We start from the raw sequence: 18,096 nt of genomic DNA, 5'->3' as shown, positions 1-18,096 counted from the left end.
TCCTTAAGATATCTTCTGTAGTGTTGTGCTTCATAGAGGAGAAAGACCTTATAGAAATTCAGGAAAATGGGACAACTTTGCAACAATAACTAGGATAATGAAGTTGTTCCATTATTTGATTTTTGAGGCTGGCTTGATGTTTGTTAGTCACCCTTTGGAAAGATGTCATTTGCTGTCAGGCACATAAAATATGCATTTGCCCCATAAATTTCTCCCCAGTTAAAAAATAATACTAATACTAATACTAATACTAAAGTAAAGTGAAGAGCTTCCTTTACCATTTAGCACTTTTCCAAAAAAGGATATTTAACAGCAGTATTTTCATTTGTACTATGTCATGTTGCCTGTATGTTACATACAAAATCCCAAATTTGGAATTTGAAAAATGAACAATGGAAATTTTAGAGCTAATTGACTCACCCTTTGATTGAAGGCTGCAATTGAGGAATTATTTTTTAAATAGCTGATGTAAACTAGCATGTTAAGGAGATTATATGAATTTTTACTGAATTCTTACTGATAAACAAAGAAAAAATATTACTTGGTTCCCTATGTATGTGAAAGATGAAGTGATCTAGTTCAGATTTTTACTTGCTATTAAGGATGAAAGAATGTTGAATTTCAATTCCTCATTTTTCCAAGCCTTAACCCAGGCTTATCCCATCTTTGTATTTATCTTTTTAAACACTAACTTTAGGCAACAATTGTACCATTTTTTGTGCTAAATGGCAAGCATATTTCCCAGCAGAAGGCAATTCTACACTCTAATTATTTTTGCTCACCTTTCTCCTGACACCTTGGTATTGTGTCTTTTTGTTTGGAGAACTGCAAGCCAACATTCTTGCATAAGTGCACATTTTAAAAAGATAAATTAATTTTCATTCAGGTATGGGTTTGAAAATGAAAAATCAGGTAGATTCGCAGTAAAATGCAGAACTAAAACTAATTGCCCCAATCCCAGTATCGTTCTGCAAATTATGTCAAAGATCTGAGTTTGCACTCTCCTCACTTTACCTTTATGAGAGGAGGGTTTACAGCCAAGTGTTCATTGTTCAGCTGTGAAGATATGAGAAGAAACTCCAGGGGCTCTGGAAGGGGAAAAAGCACCCCACCCCCCTCACACACACAAAGGAGGACCATATTGACAGGGGGAGGAGCTTTAGCATCAAATCATCTCAATACAGCCAGGGGAGAAAACAGGCCCAGCCAGCAGGGGGACAGGATATGTTTAATCAGTTCCTGCCTCTAAAGGCAATGCAAGGAGAATGTAAGATCTTTTTTGGCTGGTTTCTACACTGACACCTGCAAGTCAGTGTGGCCTCTCCTCAAGACTTCTCCTGAGGTGCCCTGAGTTTAAGAGTAGCTTGTCATGGCAAACGGTCGGGTTGGAAGTTGCGTTCAGGAGGGTTGTTCATTGAGAGGGTGCTGGATCCATGTCTTTCTGGATTGGTCCAATGCATTCTATGAAGTGCCCAAAGCAGAGAACTGCAAAAAAAAAGGGGGGGAAATGTCCTCTGATTGTGAAATCAATGCCTGAGTATAATCAGGGTTGCTCTGGCTGCAGGATTTGGCCATAACATCGCAGATTGTTGCATATGCAATTAAACAAGATCAAAACGACATCACTCCTGGAAGGAGCTTGCTGGCCTGTTTCGCATGGAACAATGCAAATGTGTTCACTCTTGGTTGCTGCTATTTGGCAAAAACGAAAAGCCATTTCCCTTTCTTTTAATTAAGACTCCTTTCAATGTGCAATAGAAGAGGTGGGAGAGGGGCAAGGCCACGCCTGCCCCGGCAGTCAGCTGCCCAAAGCAGGAACAGCAGTGCCTGTTCTCACAAGCCAGCGCCTATAGCTGCCTCAGAATATTCAGATTGTACTATGCTATATTATAGCTAAACTGTTCTACACTTTATTCCTTTGAATAAAACCTTTGCTATTTCCACATCATATATTAGAAAAATATCATTTTCCCAGCTAATTACAAGCCTTGTACACAAGACATGACTTTTAAAAGAAGATAAAAACCTCACAAAATTAAGGTTATCACTTTGCCCTGCTGTATTTTACAACTCAGAAATCAAAAAGTGGGTTTGATACAGGTTTTGCAATGCATGCACGCTTTGTACACTACCAAGTTATATTGAAATTCACTAGCTTGTCGGTGTCGGGATGCCTAGTGATTTCAGCAGGGCCCACCTTAAGGGCTACGAAAATATTTGACCTAGTATCGGCAAGATGATAAGAAGGGCCTGGGATTCGTCCAGTTTTGAACTATTCACCCTGGTTCTCTGCAGATGCCAAATATGCTGGTTCAGTGCATTTGAGAATGAAGAACAGGGTGGCCTTATGCCAACTGTAGGTTGATCCTATTGTCTGCACAGCAGATAGCTGGAGATAGGGTGGGGAAGGGATGTTGGTTTAGGCCAATGAACCCTACAAACACCCTGATGCAACTTTGCCCGGTTACTTTTTCTTCCTATCTGTGCATTATGTCACTGAACTGGGAAATAGTAACATTGACCCAACATCACTAGGAATTAATTATGTTCACAGTATAATTACTGTGCAGATCCAGGAACTTGAGAAATGGAAGATACACGCTGCCTGGATGGGGAAACTGTTCTCAGTCAATTTCACCTAAGAACAAAGGCATGCAGGTTAGTAAAGAAAAGGGGGAGGGGACAGCTAGAGCACGCATTGGTACTAAAAACATGAGTAAATGCTTCTTTTAACTCTCCCCTCCCCGTTTCTGCAATGTCTCTGGGTTCATGATTGGGACAGTATGTGTCAATTCTTCTTAGGCTTTTCTTTAAAGGAAAAAGAGAGAGAGAGAAATAAATGCACTTCCATTGAAAGAAACTGAATGATTTTTTTAAAAGCCATGTTCTTACCTATATCTAAGTGATTGTCAAGTGCTATAGCGGCGGTGCCCTCTGGCTCTATTAAATCCATACCCAACCAATCTAGGTGCAGGCAGTCCTATGTCCTACTCCATGATAGAAAATGTTCAAAGCACCCTCATTGGTTCAAAGGCCTTCAAGGCAAAGACACTGGCCAATGAAATGCCTTGCAATTGAGGCTTCCCTATATTTCTGGATTAGTTTGGAAAGCATAAAATCTTCGATTAATTCCAGACACACTCCCACCCTGGATTCCAAAAAGTGGGGGATGGAGGAGGATTCATTCCCTTATCTTTAGCATACTGACCTGTAGACAAAGTTTAAAAGCATAATTCCCACTTTTTCTGTTCAAGGTACACAAGTGCATGTCAATCTCAAAACATGCAAACTCCCCCTTTGCCTCAGATAGGAACACCACAGCATAAAGACTGCTTTCATCGGGAAGAACATCAATGCAAAGCTAATTTTTCCACTGTTATTTGGAAGAGAAAGGCGATGTTGGCTGGGGAAAGAGGAAGAGGAGAAACCTATTTATAAATATTTCACTTTGTGTATAAAATTGGTCTGAAATCACAGGAGTTCTCAGATTCTCACATATAATACAGATAATACTAAGGCTCATTTCCCACATTTTAGCTGACCCCTGAAAAATCAGAAAATCCCAGAAGACCACCCAAAAACCATGATGGGACTTTTCAGGAACTGTAGGTTGTGCAATTGGTGGTCCTACATTACCATGGTGCACAATTATTACCCACAAACATCTTCTGTATACACAAGAATCCATACCCTCAAACTGGCTGCAAGGTGCTCACAATCCAAAGTGGGATTTCACTCCATTGTTATATACTCTCACGGGTGTGTCAAGCTTGCTAAATATAGGTAACCCCCGTGAGATGTTGCAAATTCTGTCCCAGTCAACCGTTCCCATCTCAAAATGCTTTCCTTGCAGGAGGGAAGGAATAATCACACAGAAGACCTTCTGCTAGATGACAGATCAATAATACAAACGTCTAGGTGGTACATTAGTCTGTTAGAACTCCAGGAGCAATCAATGCATAGCAGCCAAGTGGGAGGGAAAGAGAAGGAGCCGTCTGGTTCCTAGATTCCAACAGGCTCCCAAGGCCGGCTCAGATGGGCGCAAACCGAGAATGCTCCAGACCAAGAAGGGGAAGAAAACTGGCCTTCACCGGCTTGGAGCGCTGTCATCCAGCTGCTTTGTGTTTCCCACCACAGCACCTGCACATCACCCCACAGTGGTAGCAAGCCCGGAGGGGCAAGTAACAGCACATACAAGGGGCCAGAAAGGACAAGGCGATTAGGGCCAACCACCGGAGGCAAAACTTTTCATCGCTGGTATCGCAGGAGCAAGGGTCTGTATAGTCTCCTTCTGGATCAGACATGCAGTGGTAGAGCATACTGTCTGCACACCACATGCAGCTGACTCGGCGGATACAGCTTTGGACTCGGTCTGGAGCATCCTGGCACTGACCCCGCCTGTTTTCCTCGCGGTTGAAGATGTCCCTACAATAGACACACCGTGACCTTTCCCCGTCTTCTTTTCGCCGCCGCTGTTTACACCTGACTGGCTGAGTTTTAATCACGGCACCCTTAATGTCATCCCCTCGATCAAAGTCAGTATTACTGACATAAGGGTAATTGTAGTCATGCTTCGAGGCCTCCGTTTTGGCAAACCGCACATAGGAGTCCCCATCATCGGGATCAATGTACTTCCCCCGCACAGGGGTATGACGGTAGTCCTCATAACCTGTCACCCAGTTCTTTTCCCTTGGATTAATCCGTACAATCTCTTCGTCATCATCGGGGAAGCTGACGTGGCGGCACGATCGTAAGATTGACTATAGGAGAGAAGGGGGGGGGGGAAAGAGATTTGAGAAAGCACAATTTTTTTAAGCCAGCAGGTGAGTATGACATTTAGCAGTAGATTTATCAGAGATACCAGCACAGACAATGACACAAGTAAATGCAAAGGCTAAAAATATTATATGTACAGTAAAAGCCAACACTGCAAATTATTGTGGCACACAAAACTATAATTCCCATAGAAAGGCACCCTTCCTCAACTGATACTCTCTAGAGTAGGGAAGGACACCAAAAAGGGTGCCTTGAAGCTTCCTCTCCACAGCAGGATACAAGCTGGGGTTTTGGAGTATACAGTAAGTCCCACAGTCACTTATTATGGCCTTAAATGAAGCCCCAAGTACCCCAAGATTGACTATTCCTTCTGAATTTAGAAAGCTAAGCTACTGTATATAACCAATCAGGACTGTAGCATTTGGAGACAATACCAATGCATTTTCAGTTACAGTCAAAATGTACAATGCTGTTTTTTATATACATATTGAGCAGCTGTAAGAAACAGCTGGTCTCAAAGATAACCTCTTTTAAAATAGGTTAAATTTTAATTAAATTTAAAATTAAAACAATATTTTTAAATAGGAAATTTTAAATAGGCAACACACCAAGCCTAATAAATCTTCTGCTATTTCTAGTCATGACTTGGAAGACAATAGTGGTAGAGCTCATATCACAGATCTCTATCAAAGAGCTCCTGCTTTCACACTAGCAGATATTCACTTTGGCTTTCTGGCCAAGCGAGTATGAAGAAAAATCAGCATGCTGGAGCAGCAAGGAAAGAATCTAAAGAAAGGCTCACTTGTTCTAGATGGTAAAGCTCAGGGCTAAACTGATCATGAAAGTGGCCACGGGTGCAAATTCGGTGATGCTCAAAGGATGGAGAAGATGCTAGTGTTCGTAAAGGCTGCTCTCTTTTCTGAGAAGAATTAGAAGAACTGTCAGTGGCATTCTGTAAAAAACAAACAAATGGGACAATATTAACTAAATTGTGAATACAATCTTTCTGCAGATTTGGGTCACAATACACACCTCCCTCCCTAAAAAAAAAAGCAGCTAGATTTTAAATTGACCAACTTTTCCAAAATCACGGTTGGTTATGTCAAACACTAAAACCCAGGAAAACAAGTCACAATTTTGTATCCATATACAATGTTATATCTGAAGCAGGATGAACCACAGCTTAGTCATTATTTTTAATAAAATAGTGTTGTTTTATGAACCCAGGTGGTTTACAAACCAATATAAACAATTTCGGTGGCAAAAAGCTAGTTGAATAATCAGTCTAATATACATAGAGGGATTTAACATTGTTTAAACCTCTTATTTCATGAAAATTAAGGAGGCATTGGGAACACTGCATTGTTGTATGTCAAAATACTACAAAACGTTGCCCCTTGCTACTGGCTATTATTGGCAGAGACCAGAAGAGTCACAATGTAGTGACTGCATAGCTGAAAGTCTGTGGGTCTTAAAATGTTAACGTTAAGAAGCAGAAATGTACCCAATCTATTTAAGTTGCTGTTACACAAATTACAGCCATAACATCAAGTTTCTACCCACACACCTGCCTCCTGTTTGACAAATTCAAAGAGATCTCTGTATACTACAATTCAGAGAAAAATAACAAGGAGTAACACTTATTTATTTATCTTTATTTATTCATCACATTTCTATACCGCTGACCTCACCTAAGTACCCTTGCATTTGCATTTCAAGTAATCCTTAAATTTCTCAGGCTAATTTTTCTGCCTTTCAATCACCAGGAAAATTTGAGACAAATTTTAGCAAATTTGTACTACACACTCAACGAAGAAACAGGAATTATTTATTTTCAACCAATGTGCAATTTGAAAAAAAATGTACAGTGAGAATTCTCAAGTCACAAAGTGGTGTGATACGCTAAAATACCCAGAGCCAGAAACCACATGTCAATATTCTGACTTGGGACTATGCAAAGGACTCCTTTAGAGATGCTGGAAACTGCATATAAACACACACACACACGAACGAAAATGGGATTTTATCCCCTTTATAAACAATGTGTACATCTGAAATGAGAAAGAATTAAAAACATGTTTAAAATCCTTATCTGATGCACAGAATATGCTTTCACTACTCATATACAGTTTTGGCCCTCCAGACAGGCTTTTAACAAATTCGCCTGGGGCCCTGTGATCCCAACTTGCAAAACTGGGCTGACATCTGTTGCACAAATGTTAGATCGTCATGCTAGTTACCTTCCAGATAAACCAACATTCTGGCCTGTATCCAAACAGAAAATGAATTGTTTGGATCAACTTCATCTAGGTCTACTTAGTACATCACCACCTCTTGATGCTGAGCATTGTTAAGACAACCCAATTCTTATGAAACAACCTAAAGTATTTTACAGATAGATTAAATGGCTGCTTAACTTCTGTTTCTTCCCAAAGAAGAAACTTTAGATCAATAAAAGTAACTATGCTTTTATACAAAGCTTGGCATATTTTGAAAGAATATTTTCAAACTTTTAGCGGCATCAGCTGTTGAATTCTATTTTGGCAATGGATTCCAGCTCAAATAAGTGTGGATGAACATCATAACTGCAAATAAGTGACCCCATCTGACTTCTTAAAATATCATTCTGCCTGCTCTGAGAAATCTCTGCTTGCAATAACGGTCTTTTTAATGTATCAGCATAAGCTCACAGATGCGCAGCTGAAGTCGGAAGGAATTTTTAAAAGCTGTAAATAGCAAAATATGAAGGCAGAGCATGTGAGCAAAATTTAACACAAACTTTTAATTGAAATGCTTCTATTACAGACAAACATGGTATTTCACCTGTCATGCTAATATTAAATCTTAGACAGAGGGCAGGAATGGAGAAAGGTACACATGCTTTAGAGACTCACATTTAACACAACACCCAAACCCGCATCAATATGACTCTTCCCCTTTAAAGAAGCAACAGAGGCACTCACGTTTTGATTCCCATGCTAAGACACTATACTGTCTTAGCACAGCATCCATTTAAAGGCTCACAATGCTCATTTAAGATGTCAACAGTTAGCCTTACTATTGCCTCTGAAGAGCATGTCTGCATAACCTTGATCCGGAGACTATATGCTGGCCCCAACTGTCCTTTTGTACTCCCAAGACTACCCTGAGAACATGCCACTGAACTGCTAAGTTTCAGAATAAAAGAAGTTATACAAAAAGAAAGCCCACATTTTAACAAATCGACAAATACAAAAAAAATAGGCAAGAGATGCTTGTCCTTCTTCCTCCTAGTGATACCTCTTCATCAATGGTCCTGCTCCCCATGATTTCTGGAGGCCAAAAAAAAAATCACTTGGCTAATTAATGTTGCCTCCTCCTTCTTTAAAGCCACCGTTTCTGTGTTCTTCTGTATAGTTGGTCATGAAAAAAGGACCTCCCAATGCATAACACTGCCTCTGGACAATGCAGCAGGCAACCTAGCGATTTCAAGCAGCCTGTCTCTGGGTGGCAGCCAGTATGAACAGAAAGAAAAACAAGAGGTCCATCCAGCATTCAAAAGTATCCTTCATGTTTACAAGAGGTTATTTTTCCTGCCCCAAGCTATCCTTCCATTTTGCAACCATACTGGTTTGGCCATACCATGCCTTGAGGAGACCAAATCAAAGAAACAATACCTGTTTTGAACCAGTCCTCGTTTCCTACCAGTTGCAATAAAACAGCATTCTAAAGCAGATCAGAGTATCCCGAGATTGCTTAAGGAAGAGAGCAATAATCTTGCATTATTATAATTAATTTTTGCTTTTGAATCTTCATTGGTTTATTTTCTGCTTGAATAGCATTGGAGGGAACCTACCCATAGGACAGGGAAGGCAGAAATCACTTCAAAAACTAGTTGCAGATCCCTTCCTTTAAGTATCCTTAGCTGTATTGATAGCCATTCATTATACTCTAGGCCAGTGGTTCTCAACCTTCCCAATGCCATGACCCTTTAATACAGTTCCTCATTTTGTGGTGACCCCCAACCATAAAATTATTTTTGTTGCTACTATGTAACACCGGGAGCCACAAAACCTGGGTGGGTATGGCCAACTCAACATCACTCCCACCCAGTCACATGACATCCCCCCAGACATGCCTACCAAGGTTTCATGGCTCAGTGTTTTCTTTTAGAATAGGGTCTCTCTCTCTTCTCTCCCCCTCCCTCTCATTTCTGTTTTTCTCTATTTTTCCCCTCCCTTTCTCTTCTTTCTTTCCTTCCCTCTTTCTTTTTCTTTCTTTCTCATTGAATACGATAGCAAATCCAAAATAAAGTTATTAATTGTAGGAAATTGCTTCTCTGTAATCTTTTCATAGTGAACTCTAAGTTGATAGAAGCTGGCAAGATTGTACTAACAGCAATAAGATATATATTTTGATTTCTTTTGAGTTTGACAATATAATACGCTATCCAAAATTATAAATAATCTTATTTTCAGATGCATTTTTTGCCATCACTGTCAATCAGACTTGCTTCCAATTTGTGCCTTCTGGCAAACTGCAGTTTTCTTGGTAAGAGATCTAGCTTGCCTTTACTTTCATCATAGGTCTGAGAAAGTTTCTTTCTTTCTTTCTTTCTTTCTTTCTTTCTTTCTTTCTTTCTTTCTTTCTTTCTTTCTTTCTTTCTTTCTTTCCTCTTCCTTTCTTTCCCCCTGATTTGTTTCCCTCTCTTTTCCCTCTATCTCATTCTCTCCCTTTAGCTCTCTTTCATTTCTTTCTCCCTCTCCCCCTTCTCCCTCTAATTTGTTTCCCTCTATTTTCCCTCCTTCCCATTCTCTCCTTCCAGCTCTCTTTCATTTCTCTCTCTCTTTCTCCCCTTTCATCTCTTTCTTGCACGTGCAAGCAAAATACCCTCCTGGGCATGGAACACGGCGGCGGGGACAGCGACTCCTTCTGCTGCTGCCACTGAGAAGTGAGTAGCTAGCTGCGCTGTGCAGGAGACTCCTCAGTGCCAGACTCAGGTCGGTCCCCTTTGTGTTGACTCAGGAAAGAGCCAGAGCAGCCATTTCTGGATGCAGAGAGGGAAGAGTTCCAGAGCCCTGCGCAAGGAGAACCCTGTGCAGCATAGGAGAACTGGAGTTCTTCCCTCCCTGCACCCAGCCACCTGCTGCTGCTGCTCCCCATTCTTCTCCTTCCTGAGCCAACACGAAGGGTACCACGGCTCGCGCTGACCTGAGTCTGGCGCTGAGGAGTCTCCTGCACTGCATACCCAGTTACTCACCTCATAGCGCAATGGCAACAATGGGAGGAGAGTCGTTGTCCCCTCTGCCTTGATCTTGCCCCAGGAGGGTATTTTGCTTGCGTGCAGGCACGCACGGGATGAGCACAAGAAAAGGGCTGGAGCTCTTCCCGACACTGAGTTGCCTGCGAAGGATGCGGAATTGCAAAAGCAGGCGAGAGGCTCGTGCCTTCTCGGGGCGGAGAGGAGATTGTGTGATTGGGTCAGCAGGGAGCCGCAGGAGAGGGGCCAAAGCCTATTAAGACTGTTACCCATGCTAAGCACTGTTACCCATCTCAGCGTACACGCATCTCACGTTCCTTTAATTTATTTTCCACGCCTTGTTTTATGCCTCAAATGGTACCTCTTGGCTTCTATAGCTCTGCCCATCAACCTCCATCACTCGGAGAGAGCTGCTTTGCAGTGTCCTCTGTGCTGCGCGTGTCCCTCTTTCCCCCCTCCTCGTCTCCATTCCGACTCCTACTTCCTCCCCATACACCCCTCTTCTTCCGGGGGGAACCCCAGCCGTTCCTTCCCTTCAAACCGGCTTCTTGCCAGCCTCTCTGTGGGAGGCTTCCCAGCGACCCCTGTGAAAAGGTTGTTCGACCCCAAAAGGGGTCGCAACCCATAGGTTGAGAACCGCTGCTCTAGTCTAAAAGACAATTTCCAAATTCGGTGCTCAAACTAAATTGGAACTTGAGGAGATGACGCAGGGTGACTTTTTCAACCTGATCAAGCTTTTATAGGCAATATAGATCTGCTCCCAAAAGTCACATAGATAAACAAAGAACTTTCTTACACAGTTTTTACTATTACCATTCATTTATCTGTCTTGAGAAAATGACAAAGAGATTCAAGCAAGCTACTTCTTGGCTCAGGATCAAATCCTCACATATGGATGCACAGGTAGAAGTAAATTGGTTGCATTTGAGATGAAGGTGCTCTTGAGGCATGTCTTCAGTCAGTATATAGTTCAGTTTTGCTGTCTATGGAAATTCTCAATTGTCCAGGTCACAAAGATGCTTCTTCCAAAAGGCAACAGGACTTTCTTGGTTAAGCTTCTTCAGTTCTAAATACTACTCAGTTTTGCTGTTCAAAATGTCCAGCCATTTCTATGACTCAAACCTAATACTAACCCTTTGCTATTCCATCTTTAAAAACCTTAGCAACTGAACATTAGCATGCAAATGCTATTGTCAATAATTAGTACCAACACATTTAGCAGCCTTTTAATTACAATGTCCATTAAAAGATACTGAGCTTCTCTACACATAAGCTCATTTTGTTTGCATTGCTTTTCTGCACAGACACAGGTTGCAATGAATTACCTAGGGTCTAATTTTGCAAAAGCAGTTTATAAAAAATCACCACCAAATGCCCAGTTTATTTATAAAAATTGTTTATATAGCTCCCCAGTAATCAAAAGGAGCACATACCCAACTCTGGGCAGCTTACAGATCCACTTGATCAGTAAGATTAAAACACGATACAAAAATATAACAACAAAATATCAAACCTTAAACCCAAAACAGCTTTGCATTCAGAAGAATTAGATGGTAGGGGAAATATTGTTCCAAAGAAGGGGGGCAGCAATAGAAGTAGCTTGGCTCTGGCATGTCAGGAGATGGTATTCCTCAAGGGATGGGATCCAGAGAGCTCAGTCTTCAAGAAACAGCTGGAAGTAGTCAATCCTGCATATATTCATGAAGGACTTTAAAAGTGAAGCCAGCACCTTGAGTTGCATCCAGAAGGAGATTGGTAAGAAGTGCTGCTCTCAGAGTGCTACACAGTCAACTCACAATATATTCATATCTACTCAAGTCACTGCATTCCAGTCATTAGCTGGAATTTCTGAGCGAACTTCAAAGGCAACCTAATGTTGCAGTAATATCAGTGGGAGGTGACAAACACCTGAGCCAATGTTGCCTTCTCAGAGATGTACCCACCTGGGATTTGGTTCCACCAGCAGCTTCTTACCTCCCCTCCACTGATCTGAAACATTCAGTCATGAAGAACACTTGCAACACTGTACCTCCCCCTTCTTGTTGACAATTAAGACAGACACTGTAGTAAAAGTCATCAAGGGATCAAACAGACCAGGACTTACACCTCCCCATCTGCAATAGTGATTGATGTGGATTTCCTCTAGAGTTCTCTGCAAATGCTGCCATACAACCCTCTCAACAAGTCTTCCCAGTAAGGGAATGTCACTGATACACTTAATAGGCTGAGAGTTAACTAACTTTGCTTGGCCAAGCAATTTGTCAGGGTTTCAAGTAACACCCCCAACGAAAGAAAACTCCGAGGCTTGAAGTTCCTCGAAATTCCATTTTATTAGAGATGGCATATTGGCACATCTGGGAAAACCCGAATCTGAAAGCTTCCAGGTTTTTGCCCACCCAAATGAAAGTCCAAGTCAGGTCCATCATGTGACCCAATCAGGCAAAATCCCAACTGGAGATGCTTCCCAGTCATACCCCTCCAGGTGCAAGGCAAGATGTCCTTGACTCTCCCGAGAAAGGAATGCTATTTTGACTATATATCTCCCATACTCCATATAACCCCACTCCTATTTTCCCATAGCATTGAATGTGGCAGGCCGGAATACAAAAGATGGCTTCCAGGCCTGACACAATAATTTCTTGAAGAAGGATTGCACTACTGCCTCTTTCAAGGCAGGTGGCACCATCTTCTCCTTCAAGGAAGCATTCAGTATTGCTTGCACATGGCCAGATTCCTTCTTGAAGGCTTTCATTAACCAAGAAAGGCAGGTATCTAAGATACAGTATTAACAGAAAATGGAAGCTGGGTTCAAACGTCATGTTTTGTCCATGGCTTATAGAATAAGGAATCTGGTTCACTTAGAATATAAAAGAATAGAATATAAAGACTTTGGTTTACAAGTCAGCAGGCTCCCAATCATACTATACCATTTGAACAAAGATGCAACTTTTAATATTACGAAAACCAGCCTTGTAGATTCAGTCTACTAAACTTCAATTGGTTCTCCTATCCTTTCTAAACTTCTGACATATTGCAATCAAAAGTTCTTTTAGGAACGAAAATACAAATTTTTAGTTGGGTGGGTGTAGAGAACTGAACTGGCTGTAATTTGTGAAATCAAACTTAGCTTCTCTTGTTCCCTCTCACGCACATTTTAGCAATGTGATTGTAGCATATTTCACACTCCTCTGGGAGACAAATGTAGGCCAAAAGCTTCAGGAAGGAATCTCTAGAAAGGAACATAGTTCCTTAGTTCTGACTGTGAGAGGGACAAAGAAAATAATATATATATTTAAAAATGTATAAATGGTTTTGCATTATTTTATTATTTATGCTGACAATGCAGCCAAAGGACGCTTGGTTTAGTAAGCAGGAGCCAAATGTGAAGAACTTACTCACATACTCTATATGGGACATTGCAATTATCTGTACATAAAGCAGCTGGAAAAATCATTATTCTAGCTAGGCCTATGGTCAAACTAAATATACATATGCTAAACAAATCCTCTGTATTGTAAGCAAAAGTAATTTCATATTAGCAAGTTTCGCAATATCTCACATCCCTACAATCTATCTTACAAAGATATTTCGGGTCCAGTTTTCTTGCCCTTGGCAACTACTTCACATATCTCCATCTCTGAAGTTTTTTTGTTTTGTTTTGTTTCCTCCATTTCTTGGATCTGTATATTTATATCGTCTCTTTATGCACAATGTTTCCACACTCCTTTCAAATGTTTTTTTGTCTCATTTTCCGACTGCCTGCAAATGTCCCGTAACTAATATGCTTGTTCTGAGCAGAATAAATGAATGTCATAAAGTAGTGGGCTCAAAATCTGATACAATCATTGAAGGTTTGAGATTAATGTAACTGATCAAACAAGCCTGGTATATACTATTGAGAATATTTTTAAACTCAGCAATTTGGTGTTGGCCCAACTTGCCAGAAAGAACATGAAATTTCTGAATGTGGCAACAGAGAGACAGATGCAAAAGGAGATCATCAGTCTCTTATGTGATGTCCACACACACACACACACACACATACAAGCACCAGCATCTTCATTGAAAGGCATGCATTAGTACTATAGAAAAACCAGGTTGCATTTACATAATAAATATCCTTTTACAAATAAAATACATACAATAAAGATCTCAGAAGATACTTATTTTTTGGCTTGGCACTATAGACCATGGCTCCTCAAACTACAGCCCGGGGCCCACATATAGCCTGCCAAAGCTATTAATCCAGCATGCACAGGACCACAAGGCTGCCCCACTCACATTGCTCTGGCCACCCTTTGGCCCCAGGAGGCCAAAAATGGGTGAAAACAGCCTGTTTTTGGCCCAAAATGGCCCATTTTCACTCATTTCTTGTCTGCAGAATGCTTCTGGAGGTGGGGGAGTTGAAAAATGGGGTGGACAGATGCCCCAGGATGCCAAATAATGGGCAAAAATGGCCCATTGCTGCAAAAAACCAGGCCATTTCCACCCATTTTTTGCCTGCAGAAAGAACATGAAATTTCTGAATGTGGCAACAGAGAGACAGATGCAAAAGGAGATCATCAGTCTCTTATGTGATGTCCACACACACACACACACACACATACAAGCACCAGCATCTTCATTGAAAGGCATGCATTAGTACTATAGAAAAACCAGGTTGCATTTACATAATAAATATCCTTTTACAAATAAAATACATACAATAAAGATCTCAGAAGATACTTATTTTTTGGCTTGGCACTATAGACCATGGCTCCTCAAACTACAGCCCGGGGCCCACATATAGCCTGCCAAAGCTATTAATCCAGCATGCACAGGACCACAAGGCTGCCCCACTCACATTGCTCTGGCCACCCTTTGGCCCCAGGAGGCCAAAAATGGGTGAAAACAGCCTGTTTTTGGCCCAAAATGGCCCATTTTCACTCATTTCTTGTCTGCAGAATGCTTCTGGAGGTGGGGGAGTTGAAAAATGGGGTGGACAGATGCCCCAGGATGCCAAATAATGGGCAAAAATGGCCCATTGCTGCAAAAAACCAGGCCATTTCCACCCATTTTTTGCCTGCAGAATCCTTCTGGAGGTGGGGGAGGTGAAAAATGGGGTGCACAAATGCCCCAGAAAGGCAAAAATGGGCCTATTTTTCATCTCCCTCACCTCCAGAAGATAGATAGAGAAAGAGAGAGGTAGACAGACAGAAACACGCACACACACACACAGAGTTGTCGATTGTAAGCTCCTTGGGGCTGAGAAGAATTGCTGTAAAACTGAGTTTCCTGAAGTGGGCCAGTAGACTCCTAAACAACTGAAAAAATAATCTAGTAAAAAGAAAGGTCAACCAAAAGAGCAACATGCAACAAAAGTAAATAAAACACCCCCAGAAGCAAAACAAATTAAAGTTTAATTTGTGTGCATTGTTTAATGGACTGTTAAATTGGCCACACCCACCTATTCACATGACCAAGCCACGCCCACCCAGTCATATGCCCACCTGCCCACCAGTCTGAAGGACTTTAAATTGGCCCCCTGTTTAAAAAGTTTGAGGATTCCTACTATAGACTATCTTAACATTTTTCCCAATCTATCCCAAGTAGAAGTACATGTGGAATTTTTTTTTGAAGATTTGTATAGTGAAAACTATTGAAGTGCTCTGAACTGAAAGTAGGCCTTTGACAATTTTCCACAAACACAACTAAGATTCAAAAAAAAACATTAAACTGTATCCCTGCTGTCAAACAAAAATTCAAGATTATTTTAGCAAGGCTGTATCTCTGTATAAAACACTGACTTACAACTTTCTCAACTCCAACACTGGGAGCGCGCCAGTTAAAGATATTTGAAGAGATCCAGTAAAATTACTTTTGTTGCTGTATTTTGACAATCGACTTCTTTAAAAAAAACAAATGCATAAACCAAACTAAAGAACAATCAACTGGCTTCTAGAATTACAATTTGCTGCAGAATATAAATCACCCTGAGTTCTTAGAGAAGAGTACAATCTGATTGCTAGAAAAGAAAACTAAGTTAGTGTTTTATATTTAAGGTGCAATTCCCTTTGGCCCAACCACTGTCACCTTTCCACCAAGCCAGCCACCAATTTTCAGAAAGCTGTCATCATTTCTAACGCATTCTCGTCATTTGTTTAAGTATAGCCTGTAAACATGTAATTCAAGAAGTGGCATCATAATAACCTTAGAACAATTGTGCTGTATCAGCAAACCAAAAACTATGCTAGTGCTCCATTTCATTTTCTTGCTGGCCAGTTGAATGGCTAATGTGCCTTAAAAAAACAACCAACAACAAAATATATTTTATTTAAAAATGCCTTATTTAAAGGTCAAAGATCATTAAACCACACATATCTAAACAACTGAAAAAACAAACAGCAGGAGGAATGTAAATATAACACCACAGTTTTTGTCAAAACTGGTAGTGTTCCTCTACCATGTATGCACAGATAACTTCACTATGCAGAATAAAGTAGGTTATTCTCAAGCAAGCAATTTAATAATGATAAATTTCATTAATTAAATTTCATTACTCATATATTTCTAGCATTTTGCCGCTCACTTTCTTTTTCCCCATTCCCTTAAACTTTAGGAGGAATTCTTATTGATACTCAATGTTTATGTAGTATCCTCATTGACTTTCTACCTCAGAATCGAACTTCCTGTCTCTCATTTCTCTTAGTAACTGGGTGCCTTCTTCATTCAGTGTTTCTGGGGAGTTTTAGGATGCATCTGTGCAAGCTTTCAACCCAAAAGGCATGACAAATCCTAAACTAAGCCAAAGTGTAGTTTTGCAGTATGACATTAGCAGTTCAGGAATATGCCAGAGAAATGAAACAGGGCTGAAATGGCGAACAGGAAATCAAGGCATTGATATCCCCAGGATCTCTGCCTCAGTGCTGTGTGGGATGAGAGCAAGTAACTGGTCCAAGGTCTCCAGCCAGCTTCATGCCCAAAGTGAGACTAGAATTCACAACCTCACAATTTCTAGCTTTTAAGTCTTAACCAATGCCCCAAACTGTCGCTTTCTGCACACCTTGATGGTTATCTTGTTTATTTTGAATTTTTACTTTGTGAGCCTATATACAATGTATGTAGAATTCTCCTGATTTTCTATCCAGATGACAGATAGAAGTACCACACTAATTTTCATTTTTAAAAAATGAACAACCCCCTGCATCTTTTAAATCAAGGAGTGTGAAGAAATCAGTGATTGCAATCACAAGAGCCCTCAGAACAGGAGGCCGCACTCACTGAATGAAGTCTTCCTTGTCCCCAGTCCATATAGTTTGTGTATAAGCTTGCATGTGTGTCCAGGTTTAGCTAATGTACATGATTAGCCTTAGATTCAGGAAGTGCCAAAGAAAACATTTCAACATACAGTAAATAATTCATGGAATTTACTGAAGGCCACTGTCTGAAAAAAGTTTTAAAGGGGAATTAAATACATTGATGAAATATGGTAATATAGGAATTCTTCACTCAGAAGTAACAGGCATCTCAGTACAACAAGTAGAAAGAAAAGCTATTGGCTTCATGATGGTCTAATTAGCATTCTTACTAGGTTGCTTAAATTCAGGAAGATGTCTGAAACTACATCCAATCTGGCATGTACTTACATTATTCCCTTCCATCCCTATTGACTCCCAACATGATGCTTCATCCAAGTGACCATTCAAGCTCTGAGCAGAAGTGGCCTGACTACTAATGTAAACAAATTCTGCTGGAAAAAGCTTGTCAAAACCAATGGGGGAGTACATAACTTTAGCCATAGATTCCAAGGCAGGCAGTAATAGCAACCGCTTCATGTTTTCCTTGGTCTGGCTTCTCCTTCTGCATTAAATGTGAACAGTCAATGTATATGCTATCCTACTATATAAAAAAAAAACCTGAATGGTTCTTCGTTCAACTAAAGCTAGATCGTTCTGTGGCTCATTAGTAGCAGTATAGCTATCAAGCAATCTGGTTGGCCTATAACTATTCGCAATTAGCTAGAACTAACTCAAAAGTGTTAACAAATCAGGAAGACCTGCCCTAGTGAGTAAATACTACATGTACAGTAAAGGACATAGAAT

The 18,096-nt window shown here is 40.7% G+C and overlaps 1 protein-coding gene across 1 annotated transcript in view; it reads right to left on the bottom strand.

The window, feature by feature from the left end:
- Positions 1-131: 131 nt before the first annotated feature.
- Positions 132-18,096, bottom strand: part of SPRED2 (sprouty related EVH1 domain containing 2) — a 98,275-nt gene continuing 80,310 nt past the window's right edge. The window contains exons 5-6 of the mRNA XM_032214185.1: positions 5,579-5,728; positions 132-4,760 (exon numbers count right to left, since the gene is read on the bottom strand). Coding sequence (XP_032070076.1) covers positions 4,107-4,760; positions 5,579-5,728 — 804 coding nt within the window. The 3' untranslated portion in view covers positions 132-4,106. The remainder of the gene's footprint in view (positions 4,761-5,578; positions 5,729-18,096) is intronic.

This window comes from Thamnophis elegans, chromosome 3, assembly GCF_009769535.1.
Source record: "Thamnophis elegans isolate rThaEle1 chromosome 3, rThaEle1.pri, whole genome shotgun sequence".
NCBI classification, from domain to species: domain Eukaryota; kingdom Metazoa; phylum Chordata; class Lepidosauria; order Squamata; family Colubridae; genus Thamnophis; species Thamnophis elegans.
This window is presented reverse-complemented; position numbering and strand designations above follow the sequence as displayed.